The sequence below is a fragment of the Lissotriton helveticus genome, chromosome 9 (assembly GCF_964261635.1).
Source record: "Lissotriton helveticus chromosome 9, aLisHel1.1, whole genome shotgun sequence".
Lineage (NCBI taxonomy): Eukaryota > Metazoa > Chordata > Amphibia > Caudata > Salamandridae > Lissotriton > Lissotriton helveticus.
In genome coordinates this window covers 571,789,614-571,813,704 of record NC_136070.1, presented here as the reverse complement: position 1 = coordinate 571,813,704, position 24,091 = coordinate 571,789,614, and the positions used below count along the sequence as shown (strand labels likewise).

At 42.9% G+C, this 24,091-nt stretch overlaps 2 protein-coding genes across 2 annotated transcripts in view; one reads left to right on the top strand and one right to left on the bottom strand.

The window, feature by feature from the left end:
• Positions 1–758: 758 nt before the first annotated feature.
• On the bottom strand, positions 759–19,668 carry TRMT112 (tRNA methyltransferase activator subunit 11-2). The gene is made up of 4 exons (XM_078660506.1): positions 19,540–19,668; positions 11,473–11,574; positions 9,115–9,207; positions 759–1,072 (listed from the first exon to the last, which is right to left on the bottom strand). The coding sequence occupies exons 1-4, from the start codon at positions 19,612–19,614 to the stop codon at positions 971–973; spliced, it is 372 nt and encodes a 123-aa protein (XP_078516632.1). The 5' UTR covers positions 19,615–19,668; the 3' UTR covers positions 759–970.
• A 194-nt stretch (positions 19,669–19,862) lies between these two features.
• Positions 19,863–24,091, top strand: part of PRDX5 (peroxiredoxin 5) — a 37,646-nt gene continuing 33,417 nt past the window's right edge. The window contains exon 1 of the mRNA XM_078660505.1: positions 19,863–20,000. Coding sequence (XP_078516631.1) covers positions 19,902–20,000 — 99 coding nt within the window. The 5' untranslated portion in view covers positions 19,863–19,901. The remainder of the gene's footprint in view (positions 20,001–24,091) is intronic.

Sequence of the window (24,091 nt, the reverse complement as noted above, 5' to 3'; positions counted from 1 at the left end):
TGGGTGGTTGGATCAGCTGTAGAGAGCAGCACTCTTGATGGAGATTCACACACTTGGTGTGCAGAAGAAAACTGGAGTATGAGACCTTCTGAGGTGAATGGTGTTCAGACAATATTTACCTCAGTCACTATGTTTCGGGCATTATACAAGAAGCTGAATGTGCTACTAAATAAACACTGCTGTATTGCAATGCATTAATGAGAATACTGTATAATACTATTTAAGTTACCAGAAGTCCCAATCCTGGCAACCCCTCATAATTCACCCATGGGAATATGAAATATCAAACTGTGGAGAAAAAGTCCATTATTAAAATGTAATTAGAGGTGCACTAGGTACACTGAACAGTAGGTCATGATTTATGTCAGGATTAAGGTACTGGCAGAGTAAAATTCAGGAAGACAATTTGTTATATCCTATTTACTAGTATAACATGTACTCTAGCCCTGCTACCTCTAGCTGCTCAGCCAGAATGTGACTTGATCTTAGAATGTTGGTGTGCCTGTGATGCGTGCAATGCCTGGGTGTATGAGTGGGATGAATGTGGAGGTTAGAGATGGGCTGAGCAGCTAGGCAGGCTGCTCCTGGTGGGGCTGGTACCACACTAGGCTGGCTGGAGTCAAGACAGAGGTAACCTGAACTGAAGACTGAATAAAGAAGACCTAAATATACATCCTGGCTCCGGGTGTCTTTCTACATAGGACACAACACAATTCCAGCAGGAAATTAGTATGGCATGAAAAATAATTAAGAAACTGTACTCATTACCTTCTTTAATTTACAAAAATGAAACATCTTTACAAAATAAACAACAACAGAAATAGCAATGATCAGCAGAAAATGTCAAATACTGAGAACAATGCTTAACTACAACCTGGCCACGGACTTTGACCAGTCCACGGATGGTTGCAAAATGGGGGGCGCCACTAACCCAGGCACCTGTAAACCCAAGGGAACGTTCTTCCATCCCTCAGCTCTCGTCTTCATTGAGCAGCATGTTTGGGATACCCTTGGTGATTGGAAACTCCCGTCCAGATTCCGGGCACTTCAATGTCCCCTCGATGACCTCCACCTGCACCCGAAGGAAAAAACAAATGGTTTAGGCCATAGTCATACACCATGCAGCTCAATTAAAAGCAGTGAACATTACAGAGCGCTTCCTATTTATCTGGCTAACCCTTTTCCCGCCACACTAGACCACCACCGTTTCTGCCGGACTTTCGCCTTTTATTCTATAACAGCATTCATTTAAAGCACACTTTCCCGGGATACTAAGCAAGAAGTGTGGTTTACAAACAACGACCAACCAATCTGAAATTACGCCAAGAATGATTATCTGCTGACTAAAAGAGAGCATATCAATGTTTATTTTAAATTCAGGAAAAAGCCTCCTAAGAGGTGAATCTCCTATAAAATGTAGTCCACAAGAACATAAAAAAGTGTGAACTATGTAAGAAGCAGGTCAGCGAGGATAATGTACCCACGGAGAAGATTATTTCCTAACTCTAAACATCACTAAGCTTTTGCTAATGCAAGTGGTTGGTTTAGGTCAAGATGGTGAAAAAGTGTTCTCAGCTATTATACGGAGGTATCCATTTGAATATTCTATGGGGAGCCATCCAAAAGAAACATGATCTTCTTTGTTATTCTTGTACTCTTAGTTCTTGCTCGCCCTATTTCATAGCTAGTTGAAAATTGCCTGCACTGGATTGCAGGAACAGAAAAACCGTTCACCAAAACCAATGCAGCCAGCAACCATGTTCCAGTATCCTTCCACGAATTTGAGGGTCACCGTCACTTGTTACAATGTTATAGCAAACCATATGCTGACTGGGACGGGGTGGTTTATTAATTAGGATAGGAAAATTACCATGAAAGTAATTGTGCCTTACTCAGTCGTCCTGCTTTTCTTTCTTCTCAACCTAACTCTGACGGTCTCAGACAGCACACATCTCAACCATGCTTAAAATAAGGGCACTTCACAAACTGTACTACACAAAAGCTGCTTCTTTCCTAGAAGATGGTTCCAGTCAAGTAATTCTTTGGAGAAAAAAAGCATGCAGTTGCCCATGTGGCTGCCATACAAATGCTGTAATGGGAACGTATCTTCAGATAGCCACTCTGGCTACTTTGCTCGAGGGGATGGGCATGAAGTGTTTGAGGCTAAACTCCTTATTTCTTGGAAGATTTTGAAACTTAAGAAAATGTTCACTCACCAAGAGCTGATGCAGTGGGTTTAAAGCTTTGTGAAAAAGTGCCAAAGATACACAGAAAACATGACTGATTTCATCCGTTACAATTACAGTTAGAATCTTCAGAAGAAAATGTTCACAGTACAATATTGTAGTTGTTTAAGACAATGTAATGTCCTACGGTTTCGACTTGATGAGATTCAGATTCCAATGTGAAGCGTAATATATAATGGGTTAATGGAAATGCAGGAAGCTGTCATTATTAGATATAACTGCTTAATGTTCCTAAAAAAAGTATCAGCATTTTCACCAGGGTTAGTCACAGGGCCTAGTCAGTAAAGTATACAGGAATCAACTTGAATCCCTTTATGAGTCAAAGAAGTAATGAATCCGACAACATCATTCAAAGAAGGCTTTACTGGATTCAAATCCCTTTCTTCTGAGATGTCCAAATCTGCAGATGCTAACTTTACAGGAACTTACAGCCTGATTCATCATTCTCCCGTTTTGCGAGCCCCTAATCGCGATTCATAAGGAATCGCTATTAAGGACTTGCAAAACGGGATTCATGTAGAAATTGCATAAAGAAATGCGATTCCTACACATTCCTTATTTGCGATTAGCAAATTGCTAATCGCAAATAAGGAATAACTCCCCATTCATTCCTATGGGCCTAAAGGCTCATAGGAATGAATGGGGAGTTATTCCTTATTTGCGAATAGCAATTTGCTAATCGCAAATAAGATAGCGATTTCAAGGGTGCCAGGGGTGTCCAAAGGACACCCTGTAGCACCCCTGAAATGTAATCTACATTGGTGTTGCGCACACACATGTCCAAAGGACATGTGTGTGTGTGACATGCAACTTAGAAAAATGCTTTTAAATGCATTTTTCTAAGTTTTCGCTATTTACCACGAGGTTTGACCTCGCGGTAAATAGCAGCCCAAAATTGCGATTTCGGTATTTTAAAATGGTTCATGAATTGCATTTAAGGAATCTCAAATAGAGATTCCTTAAATGCAATTCCTCGCAAATATGCGAATTCTTTAATAGCGAATTTTGCATTTGGGATGATGAATCCCAAATGCAAAAATTGCACTCGCAAAGGGCCAGATTCTCAGAATCTGGCCCTTTGCGAGCGCAATTAAGCTTGATGAATCAGGCTGTATGTTCTAGTTTTTAGCGATCGACAGGGCTGATGAGGTTTTCCACTCCTGTTGCCAAAAGCGAAGACTAATCAACAAACCGAACCAGGTGGAAAGTAATCTACCACAAGAAACCATCCCAGTTTTAGGTGGGGTTTGATACAGGATCCTAGGCAATTGAAGTGCCCATGAGGGAGGTGTAGGCAAATACAGCAGCATTAAAATGTAGCCACTGCATAATTTATTTAACATAGGTAGTCATCGTCGGTGTAAAATAAAATCCCTAGTCCTCAAGAAATACCACAGATCCAGTATGCTCCATCATGCATGAAATAAGTAGATGCTTACAGACAAAAAGGTTAGTAACTTGTCCTTTGACTTTTTAGGTTCGTCATAGGGTAACAATATTAAATTACGTTAAATCAACCGTAGACAACCCTACATTTGTAGGGGTATTAAATGAGAACTGAAAAAGCTTGGTTGTGTTTTCACACCATGTTAGTCAATAATATCCAAGCACTGTGAGGTCTTAAAGAGCTTTCCCTGTCAAAGAGCTTCAAAGAGGAGCAGACCAAGGGATGAAACAGGCCACCTTGTGTGGGTGATGTCCAAGCATCCTGCATAAATGTTTTCATTAGATGTTCAACTCCCATCTTTGCGGACTACTAGGTCAATGCCTAGTGCCAGTGGTCTGTTCTTTTTTTTCACACTTTAGTTCTCTGGTTATGGAGAACAAACCAACAGGCCTTAAGTATTCCTGTTGTTCCTCCTTTGTGTGATTCTAGGGATAAAATATAAACTATTCCTGCAAAAGAAGAGCTTTTACAGGGACTTGTTCCTGCATCTTTGAGCACATGGTGTTTACTTCTGAAAAGAAAAAATATATGTAGATAGTCCCAGGTTTTTCAGGTCCTCCAACACATTTCAACTGATGCACCACTTGTGGAGGATAATGCAGTCCGATGAGAATGCTTGAAGATAAGACACTATCAGGAAAGGGTTACTGTTATTTGACCAATCCCAAAGGCGAGAAGTCAGCCGAAAAAGTATTGTCGAAGAGGGAACTGTAAAACTCTAGCAGGAAAGAAAGGATGGGCTTTAGGTCAAGAAAATACCATTTTGCGCTCGAGATAGATTTCTGTTCTGGAGAATCCAGAGTCCATGAGCCAGTTGAATTTCACAATGAGCTCCCCAGGCGTACTGGTAAAAGTCCGATATTCATGACACAGAATCAACGAAGAATCAAGCCTGAAACTAACTCCCTCTATCATGTTGAACACTAAATTCAACCAGTGAAAAACGCCAAAATATGGCTAGAGGTTGCGCAGTTCTTCAGTTGAGGTTCAACAGATTGAGTAAAGCTCTGAGGCACCTGATGTTGTAAAATTATTTTCCGCAACTGAACTAAGTACACATCATTGGTCAGACCCCCCAGGATATAGCGGCATGGATTAGCAAATTTAGCGGCACAAAAATGGAAATTTAGCGGCACAAATATGGAAATTTAGCGGCAATTGTGCGGCATTTCATTTGGCCCTGGACCTTGATAAAGCGGCCTCCAGTGACCCTATCCGTCACCCGCCCTTCCTTACACTCTTTCTGCCTCCCAATTCTCCCTCTCTTAGTTGTGTTTTGCCGCTTTTAGCTCCTCTATCTTCCTTCCTGTTTCACTCTTTTCACTGTCCCATTCAGCTTTCTGTTTCTCATGCCCCCTCCTTTCTGTGTCTCATTCACTCATCCTCTCTCTCTCTCTCTCTCTCTCACACACATCTTTCTCTTCTTATCGATATCTCTCTCAGCCCAGTCTCTTCTCCCCCGTCCCTCTCTCTTTCCATCTTTGGATCTCTCTAGTTCTCTCTTGTCGCCCTCTCTCCCTACCTCACCCTCTCTTCTCTCTCTAGCTCTCATACTTTCGTTCTTCCAGACACTGTCTTTCTTCCCCTTTCTCTCTCGCCCTTTCTCGCGCATTCACCCTCCCTCTTTCTCTCCTGCTCACTCCTCTCTACTTTTCTCCACCTTTCACTTTCATTCGCCCAGTTTCTCTCACCCCCTACTACCCTTTACTTCTTTCCCACCTCTGACTCCTTTGCTCACTCCCCCTCTCTTTCACCCCTTCTTTCTCGTCTCACCTGCCCCATACCCTCAGGTTTCATTCTTGCTCCCCCTCTTTACCTTTGCGCTCCACCTTTCACCTTTCTCCTCCCATTTTCTTTCACCCCTACCCTTTCCTTCTAAACCCAGCCACTCCCCCTTTCTTCTCCCCCCACATGTGCCTCCACCCCCTCTTTCTCTCTCCCTCCTGTCTGTGGTCCTCTGTGCAGGAAGCCGATGGTAACTGCCGCTCGCATCCTCCGGAGAGAAACCCCGGGGTCTCGCAGAACTAGAGCAAGAAAAAAGAAAAGCCCGAAATAAACCAGCTCTAGAAATTAGCCGGAGGAGGAGGGGGGGGGGCTTCTCCCCAAATGAAGGGCAGAAACCATCAGCACGTGAGGGGGCCTGGCTGCCCCCTGCCTCCGTGCCCTGTTTGTACGTCTGAGGTATGTTTGTGCCGAGGCTCACACAGCGTGAAACTGGATGAGCTGCGTCATTCTTTATAGAAAACAAAGTGGGCTGGGCAATGCCAACAGGAAATAATTGGCTGTTAGCCACGACTGGCCCACTGCTACTGGATTGGGCAAAAGTAGGCACAGGCTGGAGGCTACTCACATCGGTGATTACTCAGGCTTTTAAGTGAAAGTGACACACTTTTCGATGCTTGATAATGTGCAATTTGAAAGTAGCACTTATTCCGATGTGCTACTCTGTAGTTGCTGACGTTGCAACGTGATTTGTTGATAGTATCAAGACTGTCGTTGAGGATATCTTCAAGGGGCCGGTAGAAATTGTAGCATGGCTTTATCGTTTAGGACCCTTGAACATTTGACTCTAATTATCGTTTATCCATAATGAGCGTATTTCCTTTTGAAGCTCATTACCTGCCTTTGCATTTCAGACCTAGGTTTACTGCCAATTTTATCTGTGAAGCAAGAGGAGTTCAGTGCTGTGGGGTCTCTGCCTCTTATGCACTTTGAAACACAAATCCACCGGCTCCCAGAGGTTCATCCTTCCTCACACAGGTCAGCGAACAATCACCCTTTCTATTCTTTCCCATATCGACCCTCGGCTCCAGGGGAGAGGGCGGGGGCTCGCCCCAGTCACCGGGAGGGTCTCCAGCGGGGAGCCAGACGCGGGAGGGGCACTTCAAAGCCCGTCGCAGTGAGCTGCTAATGCCCCATTAAGCCCGGAATGTTATTCTTTCGTGCTTCTGTGTCCTTCCCGCCCGCCCCAATAAACAACGTAAGTCAGACGCCCCCAGGATATAGGCGGCTTTTGTAAAAATGCCGCGATTTCTACAAAAAGTGCCGATTTCGCGGGCACTTTTGTAAAAATCGCGGCATTTTTACTAAAGTGCCGATTTCGCGGCAAATCGCGAAATCGCGATATCCTGGAGGGTCTGATTGGTGTAAGAGGCCTTTAGACCCAAGAGCCTATGAAACCATCCAACTGAAGACTGATTAAAATGTTGTTGCATTTCATGATTAAGGAAGAAAATCATCTTTGGCGATGGAAACACAGACCAACTGAGGAGTCAATCATGGCTTCTTTAAAAGGAAGCATCTATGTAGGTAGGATCAGATAAGAGAGTGCACCTCTACTTGTTAATGGAAAATACCAGATTCGAAAGGGGTAAAAAAAAATCTGACAAAAGCTATCCCCAAGGGAAGTTTGACACTGCATTTTGTTCAGCCAATCATCTAAGTGGAAAAACAAATGTGTCACCTGATGGTGAGGATATAAAACTGCACTTCTAGAACTTTTGTCAACACCCAGAGAACAGAATTCATGCTGGACCACAAACATCAGTATTGATAGTAATTATATCATACTCTAATCTTCAAATCCTAGTGTCAGTACTATTACTTTATAAAAAACCGAAGCATGACTTTGACACTTGCCAAAGTCATCCAATCCCTTATCCGCATGGCCTCCAGAATCTGAGTTTGTGCCAACATGTGGAAAGGCCCCATAAGAGAAGCTTATTCAACTCATCAAGTTCTGTCACAAGCATATTGGCCTGACAGTTTTAGACTCAATAAAATACCTGGAATATAATCTGAGTCCTTTTTCATTCTACAGGACTAAGTCAACAGCTCCAGGAAGCACCTATTCTGTATGAAGGACGTGAAAGAAGGATTATGACGCGCTTGTCCTAAAATAGCACGTAGGGATCTGTCCCAAGTGATATCTATTCACTAAAGGTGAAAGGACAGCAGTGATACTCCAACCAGTGATGCATTCCAAGGATATTCACATAAGCCTCATGGACACCCAATATTTTTCAAAGTTAGTTTGTAGCTCTTGAAGAAGCGATTAGAATCTAATAAGCTATTATGCTTGATTAGATATCGATACTTTTTGCCTGATGAAGGTTTCATTAAACTAATGCTTAGGGGCCGACTACAATCTCGTTAGGAAAGGCTCCAAACGGGATTCGGAATCTTCATATCCGATTCGGAGTCTAGGTTTCTGACCGAATCGTCCAACTTTCCAGATGACCAATGCGAGGAAGCCGTCTGAAGTGACCAAATTGGTTCCGAACGCGATTCAGTCAGTCCGACTTGTTCGGAGCCGAATGGTGAAGCTCAATAGGGACGGCTTCCAAACGAGCGAGTATGATGACCGATTCTGACAGCTGAACTGACTCGGTTTTGCCGAGATAAAACAGCTACGGGAATTGGACTAGTCCCCACCTCTCTTTACCAAGGGTCCTCCGAATCGGTCGCAGGGGGGGTACTCATGGGCAGGGTTGGATTGGGATCAAAAAACGGCCTGGGCACACCAAAAAAAAGTGGCCCACATTTGCATATTGCCTTTCCACAAACACTGCTTTGGCTAAGTTTTATGAAAAGAAAGGGGGTGTGGGGCATGTTTTATTAACTTCACATCGATAAAAAAAAGGAACAGATTAGTTCACACTGCTGAGCCACACATGAATGCAAATGAGACCACTTTTGCTCAGGCCCTCTACCCCCGCTCAATCAGCATACATTAATGGGTCGGCCCAGCAAGAGAAAAGGAGTGATACCTCCGCCCATCTGCTTTTAGAAAGGCCACTCAGACACCCACTGGGCCGCTGGCAGCATCCGAACAGCACAGACAGCCCCCAGGCTGCCCAAAAATGCAGCCCACAGCTGGAACTAGGCTACATGCCCTTCGGTCATTTCCTGAGTGCCCAGGCTACCAATCTGACCCTGCCCATGGGCCCCCCCTTTCCATGCATGCACAGTGTGGTTGACACCATGGGGTGCCCGGCACAGGGTGCACACATTTTCCCACCCACCCCTTTTTCAATGGGAGCATGTGTTCACGTTGTACACAGGCTCCCACTGAATTCAATGGGAGTCCGACTGAACCGAGTCCGTACACAAACGGACACATCGTAATCAGTCGGTGGGACTCCCTGAGTGCGATTTGTACGTCGGTAGTAATGCTTTCCAAACAAGATCGTAATCGGCTCCTTAGTCTTGAGGGCATTAAAGGCGTTTAATCTAAGAATCTGGTGTCATATATGTGGTTCCGATTATGTAAAAAAATATGAGACTGCAACTACCAAAGTTTTACATTTCCCTAATACCTCATATGTTGAAGGTGAAAATATTGTTTTTTTCGAAGACCACTGGACCAGACTGGCAGGAGCAAAAGGGATAGAGTGCTGCCGGTTGATTTGTTCACATTACCTCCAGGAGAACGTGATGTACTTTCCGCAGGAAGTCTTCATTGCTTTCATAGTCAGTGATCAGATCGCTAGGGAGATCTGACAGGTGGCCCAGCTGTAGAGGGAAAGAAAGAACGAAACTGTGAAAAGCAAAGACATGGTATAAGCGGAATGTGCATGCTGCAGGTCATACTAGGAATAGCTTTTCACTGAAAGATCAAATATGTTAAATGGTTTATGCAGTGCCATTTTGGAAGCCAGCGCCAGTGCATGGGACCTAGTAATGTTGCTAGTTATTGCCTCTTATTTCTCTTAATTGCTAATTACTCCATTTCCACATAAAATAATTTACTGGATGATGGTAAAAAAAAAATAATACAACCATTGCATGCCCAATATCACTTTCCATAAGACCAGACACATCCCTTGGTTTGCTCACGCTACCAAACAACTTAAAGAAAGTGAAAAAATTGGTATTGGAGGAAGAGATGCACTGAGCCATAATCACTTTATTGCCCTAATTCCATGGCGGAATGCCATAGACTTGAAGGAGAGTTGGAGGGCAGAACTGAAGGGAGATAGTAGATAGAAGCGCAGCCCTGCCCTACAGCACCTAGGACATTAAATTGTGCTTTGCCTATGTTTGTGTGCAGTATCCAGTTCTAACCTACATTAAAGTATTTTTTCCTTCTTGTAAGATAATCACGAAGTTGGACATTCAGTTACTGCGCTGCTGTGTGACTGTTTAGTCCTGAGCTCAAGTTGCTCCAAACTACCTCCAAGAGAAGTCCGACTGCCCGCCACTTCTACCACGAAGAGTCAAGTGCTGAAGGGGTTGTACTTGGCCCAGTTTGCAGAGTCATAGTAGCACAAACCCTGGGACAATTTACGCACTTGCCCTCTACGAATGAGACCCAGTAGTTTGGTTTACTCCTTGGCCCCCATGGGGTCAGTCAGCCCTGTTCAGTGCTCATGAACTTTGGTGCAGCTGCACCAGGAGGATTTTGGAGAGAATGTGGGTACTGGGGTGGATAGCTGGGGCAAGAGTTGAGGGTTGAAGCTGGGATGAGGTAGAGGATGAGAGGGGTTAGAAGGCGGGCAACAGGTGGTAGTGTTCTTTTTTGTGTTTAACATGAAAATGAAATTTAAAAAAAAATTATCTGAAAAGGAAGAGAGTTTTGGATATAGTACACAGTAACGCTAAAGGATGCCCTCTATGACTTTTCCAGCACTCATACCGACCATTAGGGACGTGATTAGATTCACCTTTGAACAGAGGACTACAGCAAATCTCATTTAACTCAAGCAAGGGTTGTGCTGTTCACTCTAACAAGCCTTAGTGTCTTATCTGCCACAGATACTAGTGTTTTTAGATATGCTCACTAACGACCGGTCTGTTCACACATATCAGGATTTTATACGAGCTGTCCCTGTATAACCCTGCCTGCTCCCACAAACAACTCAAGGTAAATGTTTTGGTTGGCAACTTTGCCATTGTTGTCCCCAGTTCATGTGCGTCTGTGGTTTGATCCGCTGGACTTAGGCAAAGATTTTGCTGTGATTTCCACATACTTATGGACGTGTCGCATTTGCCACATAAATTGCTGCATTAAAATTACCCTTTTTCACTGCATAATTTAGTCAACCCTACAGCGTAATTTGATGCTCCAATGCAGCATAATTCCCATGGCACTGGGTTAATGGGAGGGACTAACACACACCTAGTACTGCCTCACTACATTTCTCTTGCTTATAACGGCTTGGACTTTACTGCTGCACCACTTCCTACCACCTTTGACAATTCACCCACACATGAAATCTACCAAAAAGTTGGTCGCTAACAGCACCTTGCTACACTTTTTTGGCACACCTCTGCAAACTGGCCATGATATATAGCATCCATTTTGCTTGTAGAAGAATGCAACACAGAGTTCATGATCAATAAGATCTACTGCCACTGTTTGAGTAAGGGCAACCCTGTAGAGTGCATTCTATTTTATCTGGTGTTTTGTGTGTTGCAAATAAGATTCTTTCATTACATTAGGGAAACTGAATGACACACCCATTATCATTGTTCATTTGAAAGACTAGATGGACTCTGTACATGACAGGGTGCCAGTTGAATGTTACCTTGCAAGCATCACTAAACTCCTATAAGTTCTTACACCATATGAATACTGGGTATTGTACACTTTGACTGTGAACTAAATCCAACTTCTCTCCTCCCGAGCAATTAACCAGCTCTCTGGCAAACAGCTGCACTTTATACCCTTACAGGGACAAAGCCCCACCTATGCTATCCAGAGATGCTGCCATTTTCCCGTCCGGTTTCCGTAAGGTGTCCATTTGATGCCATTAAGACTATATCCCAGGTACGTACATTGTCTGCAGCCTCCACTAACGCTTTCCACTCCAGCTTAGGGATCATCCGCGCCACAAACTCTTGATTGAAATCCACAGTGTTCACTTTCACCTCAGTGGCCTGTGTGGGAGAGAAAGGAAAGGGTTTGTACGTGGAGAATCAATACATTTTATAATTAGAGCGCCCAGTTTTATGATATTTATTTTCGTTTGTATTTATCCACATTTATTTTCTTGTCATCTTACTGGCATTTATCCATATTTATTTTGTGTTGTGGACATAAAGAGCGTTGCAATGTGGTAGATTTACACATTTAACTAATAAACATGCACTCATACTTTAATGCCTGTTGCATTTTATTACCCCACCGTTTGCCTAATTATTATGTTTTTGATATGTTTTTGCTTACATTTCTCTTGCTTCCTTAGTTCATGCTATGTAATGCAACCTTTATCGCTCACTGTTTTTGGCTAATTATGATGCTGTTGCTTATATCTTTTTTGCTTCCTTGGATCATGCTATGTAATGCAACCTTTTTCTTCTGTGTATATGTAAAGCGCTCTGATACCCATGGGTCAAGCTAGCGTTATATAAAACGTTTAAAATAAATAAGCAGCCAAATATAACATAACACTACACCCACATGTAAATATTAGCATGATATACAAATGTATGTTAACATATGGCTGTATTTAAAGAAATTATCTCATCCTGTTTTAAGTCTCCAAGCTGCCTATCTGCTCAGCTGTTGGTGTGGAATTCAGGAAGGACAGCATGGAGGTACACTCACAAGAAGCGCAATATTCTGCATTTTTCCACTTTTAAAAATAAATACACACTCAGGCAAAACATTGTTTTTGGTCTATAGTTATCTGTAAAAATCAGTACTAACGAAAAACTGGGTGCCTTATTTATAATACATGTAGCTATGGGGCGACGTCAAGCTGGGTGACTGTTGTCACTGTGACGGGGGTTGTTTGTGAGGCAAAGAAATCTTCTGGAGCAGTGGTGACAGTTACTGCCAGGCAGGCAATGGAGCGCCCTGTATGTAGTTGGCTTTAAAGAACAAATGTGGTTTCGCTAACACCCAGGCTATGGATGTTACTTACATTTTGCGATGAGTAAAACCAGCCACGTTGGGGATGAACCCATCGATGGAGAAGCATTTTTAAGGACGCTTGACAGGACGGTTACCCGCAGTGTTTGTGGACGACCTGCTGGTTGCGGTAAGTGATATTGGGCATAATTTTGTTAATTGGTGAGGTGGCCACAAGCGGTCCATGGGAGAAGGCACGAGAGCAGCCAAGTTGCCCGCAAGGGAAACCAGCACACAAGTCTCACTGCATTCTGCGACCAGCTTGCGTGCCTCAGCGTGTCTTGTGTGCAGCCGATCTCATGCCGGGAAGAGCGGCGTGCGCCCCGCAGTGCTCATTACATGTGGTGCCACTGATTGATTTACAGCCGAGTCTTTGTACCTTGGGGCGGAGTAGGGGGTTGTGGTCTTCTCGTAATGTAGGATACGAAGAGAGAGGAAGGACAAAAGTCTTAAGGCCTTATTTAGATTTTGACAAACCGGTTACTCAGTCACAACGGTGACGGATATCCGATTCTCCGAAATATAAAGATTTAAATGTTGGCGGATGGGATATCAGTCTCCTTTGTGACAGAGTAACTAGTCCACCGAAATCAAAACCAGGCCATTAGTTAATAAACATTTAAAGAGAGATACATAAACAAAAGAGCCAGCAACGGCAGATAAGGGTGGAGCACCCAAATTCCAAAGTTCATGTATATCAATGTTTGGTGCAACTACTTCCAGCATCTGCCGTTGTTCGATGCTAAATAGTCTAAAGGAATTCACGAATAAGAATAATAATAAATCCAAGTGAACAGAAATATTCAAAAATTCTTCTTTTATTCATGAATCCATTAAGAGACGGCAAACAGCCAAAGCCACAGGAACTTCTTCAGGGCTAAGAGTCCGTCGAAATGGGGAATAATAGAACCACAGGAATACGGAGTCCAAATAATCCCAATGTCTGCTTGTGTATAGACTTTAAGTTATGTACATAAATGCCATATCAGAATCTGAATCTTAACAAGAGAGGTATGAATAATGCCTCCCATATACAGGTACCGAAACAGATCGTACAAAGTGTAAATCCTGACACGATGTGCAGACGGTACGAGATGCAATTCCCGACTCAAGAAGCAGATGCTTTACAGTATGGTAGTCAATGTGATACGGACGCGACGAGCGGCATGATAACCGGCAGCAATTCCTGCCGGTTATCATGCCGCCCGTCTTGAGTCGGGAATTACATTTCGTACCACCAGCTTTGGCACCTGTACTTTGGAGGCATTATTCACACGTCTTTTTTAATTAAAGACTATTACAATGTAAACCACCTGCACATCGTGTCAGGATTTACACTTCGTACAATCTGCTGCGGTACCTGTATATTGGAGGCATTATTCATACCTCTCTTGTTAAGATTCAGATTCTGATGTGCCATTTATGTACATAACTTAAAGTCTATACACAAGCTGACATTGGGATTATTTGGACTCCGTCTTCCTGTGGTTCTATAATTCCCCATTTCGAGTGACTCTTAGCCCTGAAGAAGTTCCTATGGCAATAGGGAACGAAACGCGTTGGCTGTTTGCCGTCTCTTAATGGATTCATGAATAAAAGAAGAATTTTGGAATATTTCTGTTCACTTGGATTTATTCTTATTCTTATTGAGTGCACCTTCTGATTTGTGAATCTCATTAAAAGAGATATCATCTAGAAATGTGGTGTCTAAAGTGTGTCTTTACTCCCCCTAAAATTCAAACTAAAGTTAATAAAGAAAAACATTGAACTGGGACTACCTTTCTGTTCTTGTACAGCCGTTTCATGGGCATAGAAACAAGACTATTCGAGTGAGAATAAAAATAACATTTCTGCACTTTACCTTCGAAGTTACTTGCGTTTATTTATGAATATTCCATACATAGTCTGAGAACGGTTAGTCAAACAGTGCAATCAGCAGCTACACCTCCAATGTTTCTATCCCAAACAGGTTCACCTCCAATTGAATGGGAGGAGTGGATTGAAAATTCTTTGGAGGCCATCGAAAGGTTACAGTTGCGCTCACCAAGGAAAAGAGAATTATTGATGAGTGCATTGGGGAAGGAAAACCCTAAAATGTTCACATTTTTACTGACAGCTTAAGGAGCAGATAATGAAGAAATAACAGATGCTTAAGTGGAAACTAAAAAATGACTAGAAGTATTTTGGTCAACAAGCAAACATAGTTATGCAGGCATACATTTTATACTCAGCCCCAGAAAAGCCTTGAAACAGTAGATCAGTTTATGACTAGATTACAGGAATTGGCTTTCAAGTGCAACTTTGGAAATATGACTTATCAGATAAGAGACCAGTTGATTGTCTAATGTAGGAAAAGATGATGTAGGAAAAGTTGTGGGTTGCAAGAAATCCCATTCATCAAGAGGCGATAGGTATTACAAAGATAGTGGAAGAATCTCACTTGTATGAGGGAAATGCAACAAACTGAACTCATTAAAATTGAGGAGGTTAATGTAGTGAACAGGAAGAAATGTGGGGTTATTTAAAAAAAAAAACACAGACGTCAAAGAGAAGTTTTTTGTTGAGAAAGGAAAAGACAAATCGAACAGGAATTACGAACAGAATACAAGGGTTGTTACAGATGTGGAAGTATGTCATACTCTGCGGACTACAAAGGATGTTTTGCACAAGATAAGGATTTTCGCAAATGTGGGAAGAAGGGGCATTTAGCCAGGGTGTACAAAGGCATGTCAAAAAATTGTGTAGCCTGTAAAAAAGAGAAGATGATATGCCGGAAAGGGTTCTTTACTTTTAAAGTGGGGAAAATATGAGAAGGAATAGATCAAAAGCAGGATATTTAGTGAATGGGGTAGCGATTGAACTAATGGTGGATCCAGGATTCCTAAAGCTTTATTTGACAAGATGTGGCTTAGGATACAGTTAAAACCGAGTGATATACAACCCAAGGGATATAGTGGGTAAAAGTTGTACATATCTTGGATTTTGTAGAGTCCACATTCTCATTCAAAGGGAGAGTGGCAGAAGGGAATTTATATATCAAAAGATGGTCCCACCATTTCGGGTTGGGTGCAGCAGTATTTCTTACATGTTTTCCTGGATCCTATGTCCAGTGAACAAGTGTTGGTTATACAAGGTGAGGAGGGTCTAGAAGTTATGGTTATACTAGACAAATTCACTGATGTTTTCAAGGAAGAGGTGGGGACTGTGGAAGGTTACGTGCACAAAATAAAGCTTAAGGAGGGTGCTAGACCAGTGAAGCATAATCAACAGAAAGTTCAACCAGGGGTGTGGAATTTATTAAAATATCTACTTGTCCATGGGGCAGGTTGCTTCATAAATCCACTTGTCCTGTAACAAAATCTACTTGTCCCTTTTGTGCCATGTAATTCGGCGACAAATTATGACAGCATATCATTATGCAAGAGCTCTGAAATAGCCTCTCTGATTATGCCAGGGCTCCTTCCATAGTAGGGTTTGAATACTAGCAATTCCCTTATGTTGTCATATTTCCACAGATCTATACTGGTGCTGAAGGTAATTGTAAGCAACAATTCCAGGGTTGGAATGCCCTTTTGAGTCTGTTCAAACCTACTAACTTGCATGTTAAGGGTTTTCACCAACTCTTCTTTAATCTTTTCCCATACTGAGAAAGGTTGGAAATGTACTCCTGACAATAGACATAAAACTTCTTCCAGGGTTAGGGAAAAAAAGTGAATGGAGGTGAACTTGCAAACACTCAGATTTTCCCATTAGCAAATCTACACCTGCATATTTGCTCATGCTAAAATGCAGTTCACAAATATTTTCTAGGAGTACTATTTCTTGTCCTACTTCTGTAAAGTCTTGTGAATTCACAAAAGCTGTATATTTGCACTTAATGCAAGGACATGGGTGCACTTATGAGACTATGTAATGATTAGGCCCCTAATTAGGTTTGGCGTTAACCAAGACCTTTTGTGTTTATTAAAATTATGTCTCTCTTTGTCTATGAGCTAGCTTCACTGTGAGTGACAGCACATTTTGTTCTTTCACAAGAAGCATATCGACACACACAGTCAGTGGCAGGAACTACTGTGGCAGTGTGTGCTTTTTGAGACCAAAACAATTTTTGCTTTTGCTAATGTTTGTTATAATGGTGAGGGTCTAGCAGCTCCTTACACCAGTAAGCTTTTACAAAACCATGCCAAAACAAGTCATACATTGACAAAACCAAAAGGTTGACCAACAATTTCAGACCTACTGCCTTTACTGATGATTGTTATTTTTAGGTTTCCCATATTCTTATTAAAGCTGGTTACCCTGATTTTACATTATGAATATGAATAATTTGGGGGAATACTAGCATACATGAACACATTTTACTAATTGATGCTGCAAGGAAATTGCACCTAACATTTTACAGTAGTTTAGCAAAATGTTTTTGCATTTTCTTGTGAACATTTTATTTTGCAAGCAAAGAACCATCAATCTTGCTTTCAAGCTTCTGCAAATATTTGCATCTAATCAGAGAGCATTCTGGAAGCATTATACATAGCCTCATATTGCTAAAAATTGAAAACGTGTGTACACATTTTTATACTGGAACCACTATCAGTAGTGCAGTCTGAGCTTACAACATTCACTAAGATCGCTCACCCTATTAAAAAGGCTTTGCATTAGTGAACCATAAATACAAGCTTGAACAGCATTAACTCATGGACACAAATATTGCCTTAACTGAAGTTAATGCCTTTCCTTGATCCATAATGTGATACTGTAAACTGGCAGCCAAAGGGTTGGGCCTACTTGTCCCAATGACAAAATATTCATGAAAACTTGTTGCCCTTGACCCCAAACAATATGTCCAGGGCGTTGGGTTATAGGAATTCCACATCCCTGCAGTTCCCATAGTGGTCCGTGACAAAGTGAAAGGATACTGCTAGACAAGCAGAATGATGGAATCATAGAAGCTGCAGAGGCAACTGAGTGGCTTTAGCCTGTGGCGATTACAAAAAACAGGGGTGGTTGCCCGAGATTGTGCATGGATTTGAGGGCCCTCAATCAATGTATTGTGATGGACACCCTTCCCCCCAAAGAATATCGGAAATGGTATTGTTGCTCAATAATGCCAGATGCTTTACCAGGTTAGATTTGAAGTCAGCATATCATCAAATTAAACTTCACCCTAAATCTAAGCATCTCACAGCTTTTATCACCATGTAGGGGGTATTCCAATTTACCAGGCTACCCTACGGCTTGGCATCAGTTTCAAGCTTTTTCCAGCATATGATGAGTAGATTATTTAAAGATGCATGTAATTTTTTCTTCCCCCGGGACAACGTTCTTGTCTTTGGTTCCACGAAGGAGGAACACAACTATGACCTAATTACAGTATTGGAGACTCTGAAGGGAGCAAGTTTAACGCTGCATAAAAAAACATTCTTTTTTATTGAAATAAATTGAATACTTGGGGTATACCATTTCAGAATTACATCTTACCACCATAGAAGACCTTGTCAAAGTCATTAGTTTAACCCCTACTGTTCAGGGGAAAGGTGATTTGTGATTTTTTCATGGGGTTAATAGAATATTAGGCCACGTTTGTCAACGGTTTTGCTGAAAAGACTGAGGCTTTGAGGGAGTTATTGTGGAAGGGGAAAGAGTTTGCTTGGGGTGAGAGGCAAGAGAAGGTAATTGTGAATATCAAATCGGAAATAGCCAAGTCACAAATGTTATCTCCTTTTGATCCAAGAGGGGTGAGCATTCTAACTATTGATGCCAGTGTTCATGGGTTAGGAGCCTTGCTGTCAATGTAAGGATGGGGTAGAGCAAAAAACTTGTGGCATTTGCAGCAAGGTCGTTGATCCAGACAGAACGTAACTACGCTGTTTTAGAGCGAGAAGCATTAGCCGCTGCATGGAGCGCTGATTTTTTTCTGTACATAACTGCTAAAGCGTATTTTTACACTATGCACAAATCACAAACCATTTTTTAGGGTTTTGCAACCCAGGGGTGTTGACAATGTTCCTGCCAGGTTAGCTAGATTTGCACCTCGCTTGTAAGTGCATCGGTATGATGTGGAGTATGTTGCTTGGTGGGGAAATGTACTTGCCGATTGCTTGTTGAGAATGCTGTTGAGTCTGGGTAACGAACAGAAAAGATCACAAGAGTACAGTGAGATGGTGTGTACAGTGACGAGTGTTGAGTATGCGTTGGCGATCTGACTAGTTAGGAGGCTGTAGAGAAGTTTGTACGTGGAGAACCAATAAATCAGTGGAAGCCTTAGCTTGATGGAACTGCGGAGCATTTCAGTAAACTAGCTGAGATCCGCAACTGCACAACTAACTGAAACCCTTTTAGGTGCAATATGAGCTTTATAATGCAAGAAATAAATGCATATTTTCGTCTGGGACTTGATATGAGCGATGTAGTGTGGAAGAAGAGGGAGGAGTTTTCCTGAGGGATGGTCTCAATCAATCAATCAATCAAGCATTTATATAGCGCACTACTCACCCAGAGGGTCTCAAGACGCTAGGGGAGGGGGGTCCGCTACTGCTCGAACAGCCAGGTCTGTGTCTGCACTGAACGTTGTGTTTTTTTGGCAGGTGTTTAGCCCTTAAGGGTTGGGTTGTTTGTAGTTGGTTAAGACTTTTATGTAGTAGGGGTGGGATATCACTTTCTATGAGTGGGTTGTATCATCCAGGTGTGCAACGACTAGGACTTTGGGTTATGTTATTGGAGATGATGGATGTGAATGGAGCAGGGCTCTAAAGTTTCCCAGTTCTATGCGCGAGTAACTCTGTCAGTCCAGATGTTTCTCTTTGCATTCTGCTATGTGTTTTCTTTTATAAAACTGCAACAAAAACGGGAAAAAAAATTGCCAGGATACGTTACTTAAGAGACTGGTACTAGAAAAACCTAAGAGTTCTGGCGTCATTCTGAGAGGCGGCCTCCAGTGTGGGGTGGGTTACTTACATCTCTTCATCCACCTCCCTGCATTGGTACTTTACCTTCAGTCCCAACGGGAAGCCCTGCTTCACACCCCGCACGTGCGAGCTCAGCATGTTGTGCGTTAACAGCTTCATCTTTGCTCCAAGCTGCGCTTCTGCGCGTGACCTCTGAACCGGACCTGCTACGACCGGAAGCGGTTATTCTGTAAACATCCCCAGCCCGGAAGCAAAGGGCACGGACTACGCATCTTTGGCTGTCTGGCGTCTCTGGGCGGGGATAGTGGCAGGGAGTGGTTTAATGAGTGGGCAATGCCCGTTGGAATATGTTATATAAATATTTTAGTAGAACTGGGAGGAGTTATTTGGGGGTAGTGTTACGGAGAGGGGTGTGGTGAAGAGAAAGCGCATGCCCAATCTCCTCCATGGCTCCGTTAATAAGCGCTCATCGGTCACTCTTTCTACTGAGAGCGGTCAGAGCAGTCAGCAGAAGCTTCATAGCATCCAGAACCATGTCTGCGCAGGTAAATATGACCGAAAAGAACCTTTTCTAGGGCGGGGAATGGGTGCCGGAGAGGGCACAGGAGGAGGGAGCAGTAAGAAGAGCAGCTGCTGTTGTACTAGTGGGATCAGAGCAGACGCAGGGTGGAGATTTGTTATTGGGGGTTGTTGCACACATTTCCCCCATGTATACATTCGAAATAATTTCACCAGATATATATACAACTTCAGCAAACATATGCTATATTGGAGAATGCACTGATATGTGGAAATAAAAGCTCATTAACTTCATACATGTTCGTCTTACATGGAATTATTTGGCAAACCATGGGGATTGGGCGAGGCAGAGTCCATTTGGGTGGGGAGACGGTAGGGAGTTACAAAGTTTCAGATTCAGTGCGAAGGTCATTTCGCAACGAGGGTATTAAAGGCGGGTGCCTGCAGAGGGCTAGAGGGAAAGAAATCGGTAGCTGGGGACATAGCGGGAGCAGTAAAGCCACATGTCTATTAGTACAGGTACAGGAGACGGAGATGAAACCTAACGACCAGAGTTGCCAATTTTGGATTAGAGAACCAGATTCAAATCCCGGCGTCCGCTCAAAATCCCGTGATTCTGGGCAAATCACTTAGATTCACATGCCTTTATTAAAATAATCTGGCCTTGTGTAATACAATCTGATACTCATGCAAAGCAGTCTAATGCTTTCAGTTGGTGTTTGTGCTTTATAAAACTGCAGAACAAATTGCAGTATAAACGGAGAGGGGGATTTGGAGCCACTTCTACGATAGGGGAGTATTGAGGCAGTGTCTCCCAGTAAAGGTATTCAACCCAAAAATGGTGGGAAAGCGTTCACCGATATGGTGAGCTGTTTGTATATCTGTTGGCTGTAAAATTAGAGGCTGTAACGTTAGAGGTTTAAGAGGGAGATTCCAATAAGGTGAATACATTGTTTCTTTGGAAGGCGGTCTAGGTTTGAAAAGAATGTGAGCACATTGGTGATTATGGGGTCATCTTGTTTGTCACCAGAGTGACTGAGCGAAGAGAGTGTCACTTGCAAAATGTGGGTGAGTTGACCAATTATGTGGTTTTCTTGAAAAATATAGCAGAGACCCTGCATACGTAGAGTTGTGTATTACCGGGGTCGCGAGTATGCCAATGATCTGGCTGACTCATATGTATTTACGTAGAAGGCTTCGGAGAATAAATGAACTCCCTCCCCTTTGTTGTAAAGTAACTTCGTCTTTATTAGTGAACAGGCCAGGAATGAGCAAACAGTCATGCGCGTCTTGTCAGGTCTGCTCCGGTTAGGAATCGTTTTAGTAGATTTAAAACAGTGCTGCAATTTAGCGCATATGTAATAGCTACCAGGATTCACACCCTCTGCATTCCAAACAGAATCACGTTCTCTATGACCGCACTCTCTTTTCAAATACAGCACGGACATTATGCACATACATTTTCAAGCCAGGGCTCGGTGCCACAGCTATGCCGGTACAGGAAAGCATTCTTTCACATGGGTTGGGGAGATTATCATATTCTGATTTTGTGGGACTGCGGCGAGTAAAAGAGGGGCGATGTCTGGACCGTAAGAAGAGATATGCAACTTGGAGAGAGAGGTGACTGAGCCGTTTGTGAGAAGTTTTGGAGGGGGAGAGGTTAATGTAGGGGCCAGCTCCCATGCCGTTCATGAGCATAATGGATGTAGTCGATTGTGAACTGTTTCAGGTTGGAAATCTCATTCCTAGACTGTACAGAATGTCTGCAGGTACATAAAATACACTCGGCAGTTAAGACAACATGTAAAAATAGTTTATATCCTCTATTTTTATAGAGTACTCTTTCTTAATGGAGACGGGGTTCTTGTCTCTCATCAATGTAACCCAGTTCTAAACTATATTCTGATTTTATAAATGTGGCACTTCATTCCCTTGATGAGATGCTGAAGCACGTATGCAGATTGGTAGCATGCTACCCTAGGATTACTATGAAAAGTCTCTCTGGACTACATGGGTAGTATATATGGTGCTTGAGGGCCAAAGTTGTAAACAAATGTTACTTTGGTCTTCGGCCTGTGTACATGTATGAAGCAAAAATGAATAAGAAATGGGGGATTTAAGCTTTAGGTACCAGTTCATGGGTGTCATTTATGCTCCTTCACCTTTCAGTTCAAATCACTTTTGTTACACTACCTGAGCACCATCCGTTTAGTTTGGAACAGGGTAATCTGTCCAAGTCTAATGCTATTGATCTTTCTCAAGGCGGTGGTAGAAAGTTAGATATCTTTATTAAAAAATAAGTTTCTATAATTTACCCAGTATTATTATGGCAGCTCCTCTATATGATCATGCATGCTTTAACATTTGATCTGTTACACAATATTCATAACAAGTAGAATTACAACTGTAGCAATAGAATGCAAACTGCTAATGTAACAATGAGTGTCACACGCCAATTTTTTACTGTATGCGGTGCATTTAGATGCCAAGTATAAATTGGGTGCAGTGCATTGATCTGGCATTTGTCATGGATAATTGTATAGATTTCAACAGCAAAAGTATTCTTCCTTACACACACTTAAAGTTACTAAATAAAATAAATAACACACATTGGGTGCAACGTTGCATCAGATGCTTTTTGTAAAGTAATTAGCCTATTTTCGACTGTTGTATTAAGGCATTTAAAGTGGTGACACTTTTTTGCTTGGGTGACATTAACATTCACAAATAACAGATACGCCTACAGACTCTTCTCCGCAGTAGGAAGCAGTAACATTGCCTGCTTAAATGTCATTCAAACATTGTGCCACAAATGATTTATTTCTGGTCATGAAACTGTTTGTTTTTTATCTATTCATGTTTAGGTCAGACTCTGTTCTCAAACAGCAGTTATTTTAAGAAAGTACGAACGGGCTTACAAAAATCCTAAATGCATTGCATAGTCTTTTAGGTCGAGACTAGGTAGCGCTTGTGCTGTCTTTTCGAGACATGTTGTAGGCTCCTTGTGGGCTTACATGCCCACCCATTGCCTTTTTATTTGTTGACTCAAATGTCCTTTAAAAAGTCTGGCTTGCTGGTGGTTAACCTTTACTCTTTGCCACTCTTTGTTGTCATTTTTGGGTCTCGCTGGAAAAGCATCCGTAAGGATGCATCCAGCTAGAGACCAGTAGCGATCACTGTGGGAGGAATGACGGACCAGAGGGTGCCCGAGCATTTTCTCTCCTGGATTCGTGTGCGCGAACGCGCACGTCGCGTCTGCGTCCCGCGCCGTACACATCGACTCGCTCGCACACACACCCCTCCCCCACAGTCACACACACACGCACACGCACACGCACACACACACACACACACACACACACAGGCCCCCCACGCCCCCCCCCCCCGCGCGTGTACATGCTTCCCCGCCCGCAGCTCAGCAACGCACTCACCGGCTCTCCTCAGCTGCAGGGCCCGGCAGCAGGACTCTTCTTCCCTCGTTAGGCACCGGGGCGCAGGGTAGGCTCCTGCCTGCTCCGGTGCACGGCTCCAATCGCGGCTCTTCCGTGGGAGGCGGGGTAGGCTCCCGCCCTCCTACTTCCTGTTTCCTGTTGTCGCGCCTGCCTGACTTCCTGGTCGCAGGCCGGCTGAGTAACGAGGATGTTTTGCGGTATTTATTTTTTATTTAATTAAAAATAATTGTCAAAGCTTATATATCTTGAGTAGCCGAGACCTTTTGGCTTTGCCAGTGCTAGTTTGCTATCGGAGTCCAGCAGGAACACAAATATTCTCATTTTGTCTGCCATACCATCAGTAAAGCATTATTCTAGCTGAGATATGAGGAAAGCTGAAATGCAGCATTTAGGATTTGTGTGTAGCCTACAAGCCTTTGAAGGCCTCGGATAGCTATGATCAGATGACGTCGGTATGGTGCACCCAACGTAAGTGTGCTGATCAGAAGGCCAGCGATATAAAAGGTGTAAAGGCCCGTTGAGTCAAGGGACGCTACTGTGTATCTACAACATCTACAGAGACCGTTCATGTAAAGAACAAAGGACCAGGGACAGAGAATCCAAAAATCGTTCAATCATCAAGAGTATGCAGTGTGCAGGCTGGAGAGTTCAGAGACTGCGAGGGG

Excerpts from the sequence above, each read along its gene's own strand:
- TRMT112 (XM_078660506.1), bottom strand. The coding sequence starts at position 19,614 with ATGAAGCTGTTAACGCACAACATGCTGAGCTCGCACGTGCGGGGTGTG. Across the intron at positions 11,575-19,539 it reads GCTTCCCGTTGGGACTGAAG|GCCACTGAGGTGAAAGTGAA; the intron begins GTAAAGTACCAA and ends TCTCCCACACAG. Across the intron at positions 1,073-9,114 it reads TACATCACGTTCTCCTGGAG|GTGGAGGTCATCGAGGGGAC; the intron begins GTAATGTGAACA and ends CTTCGGGTGCAG.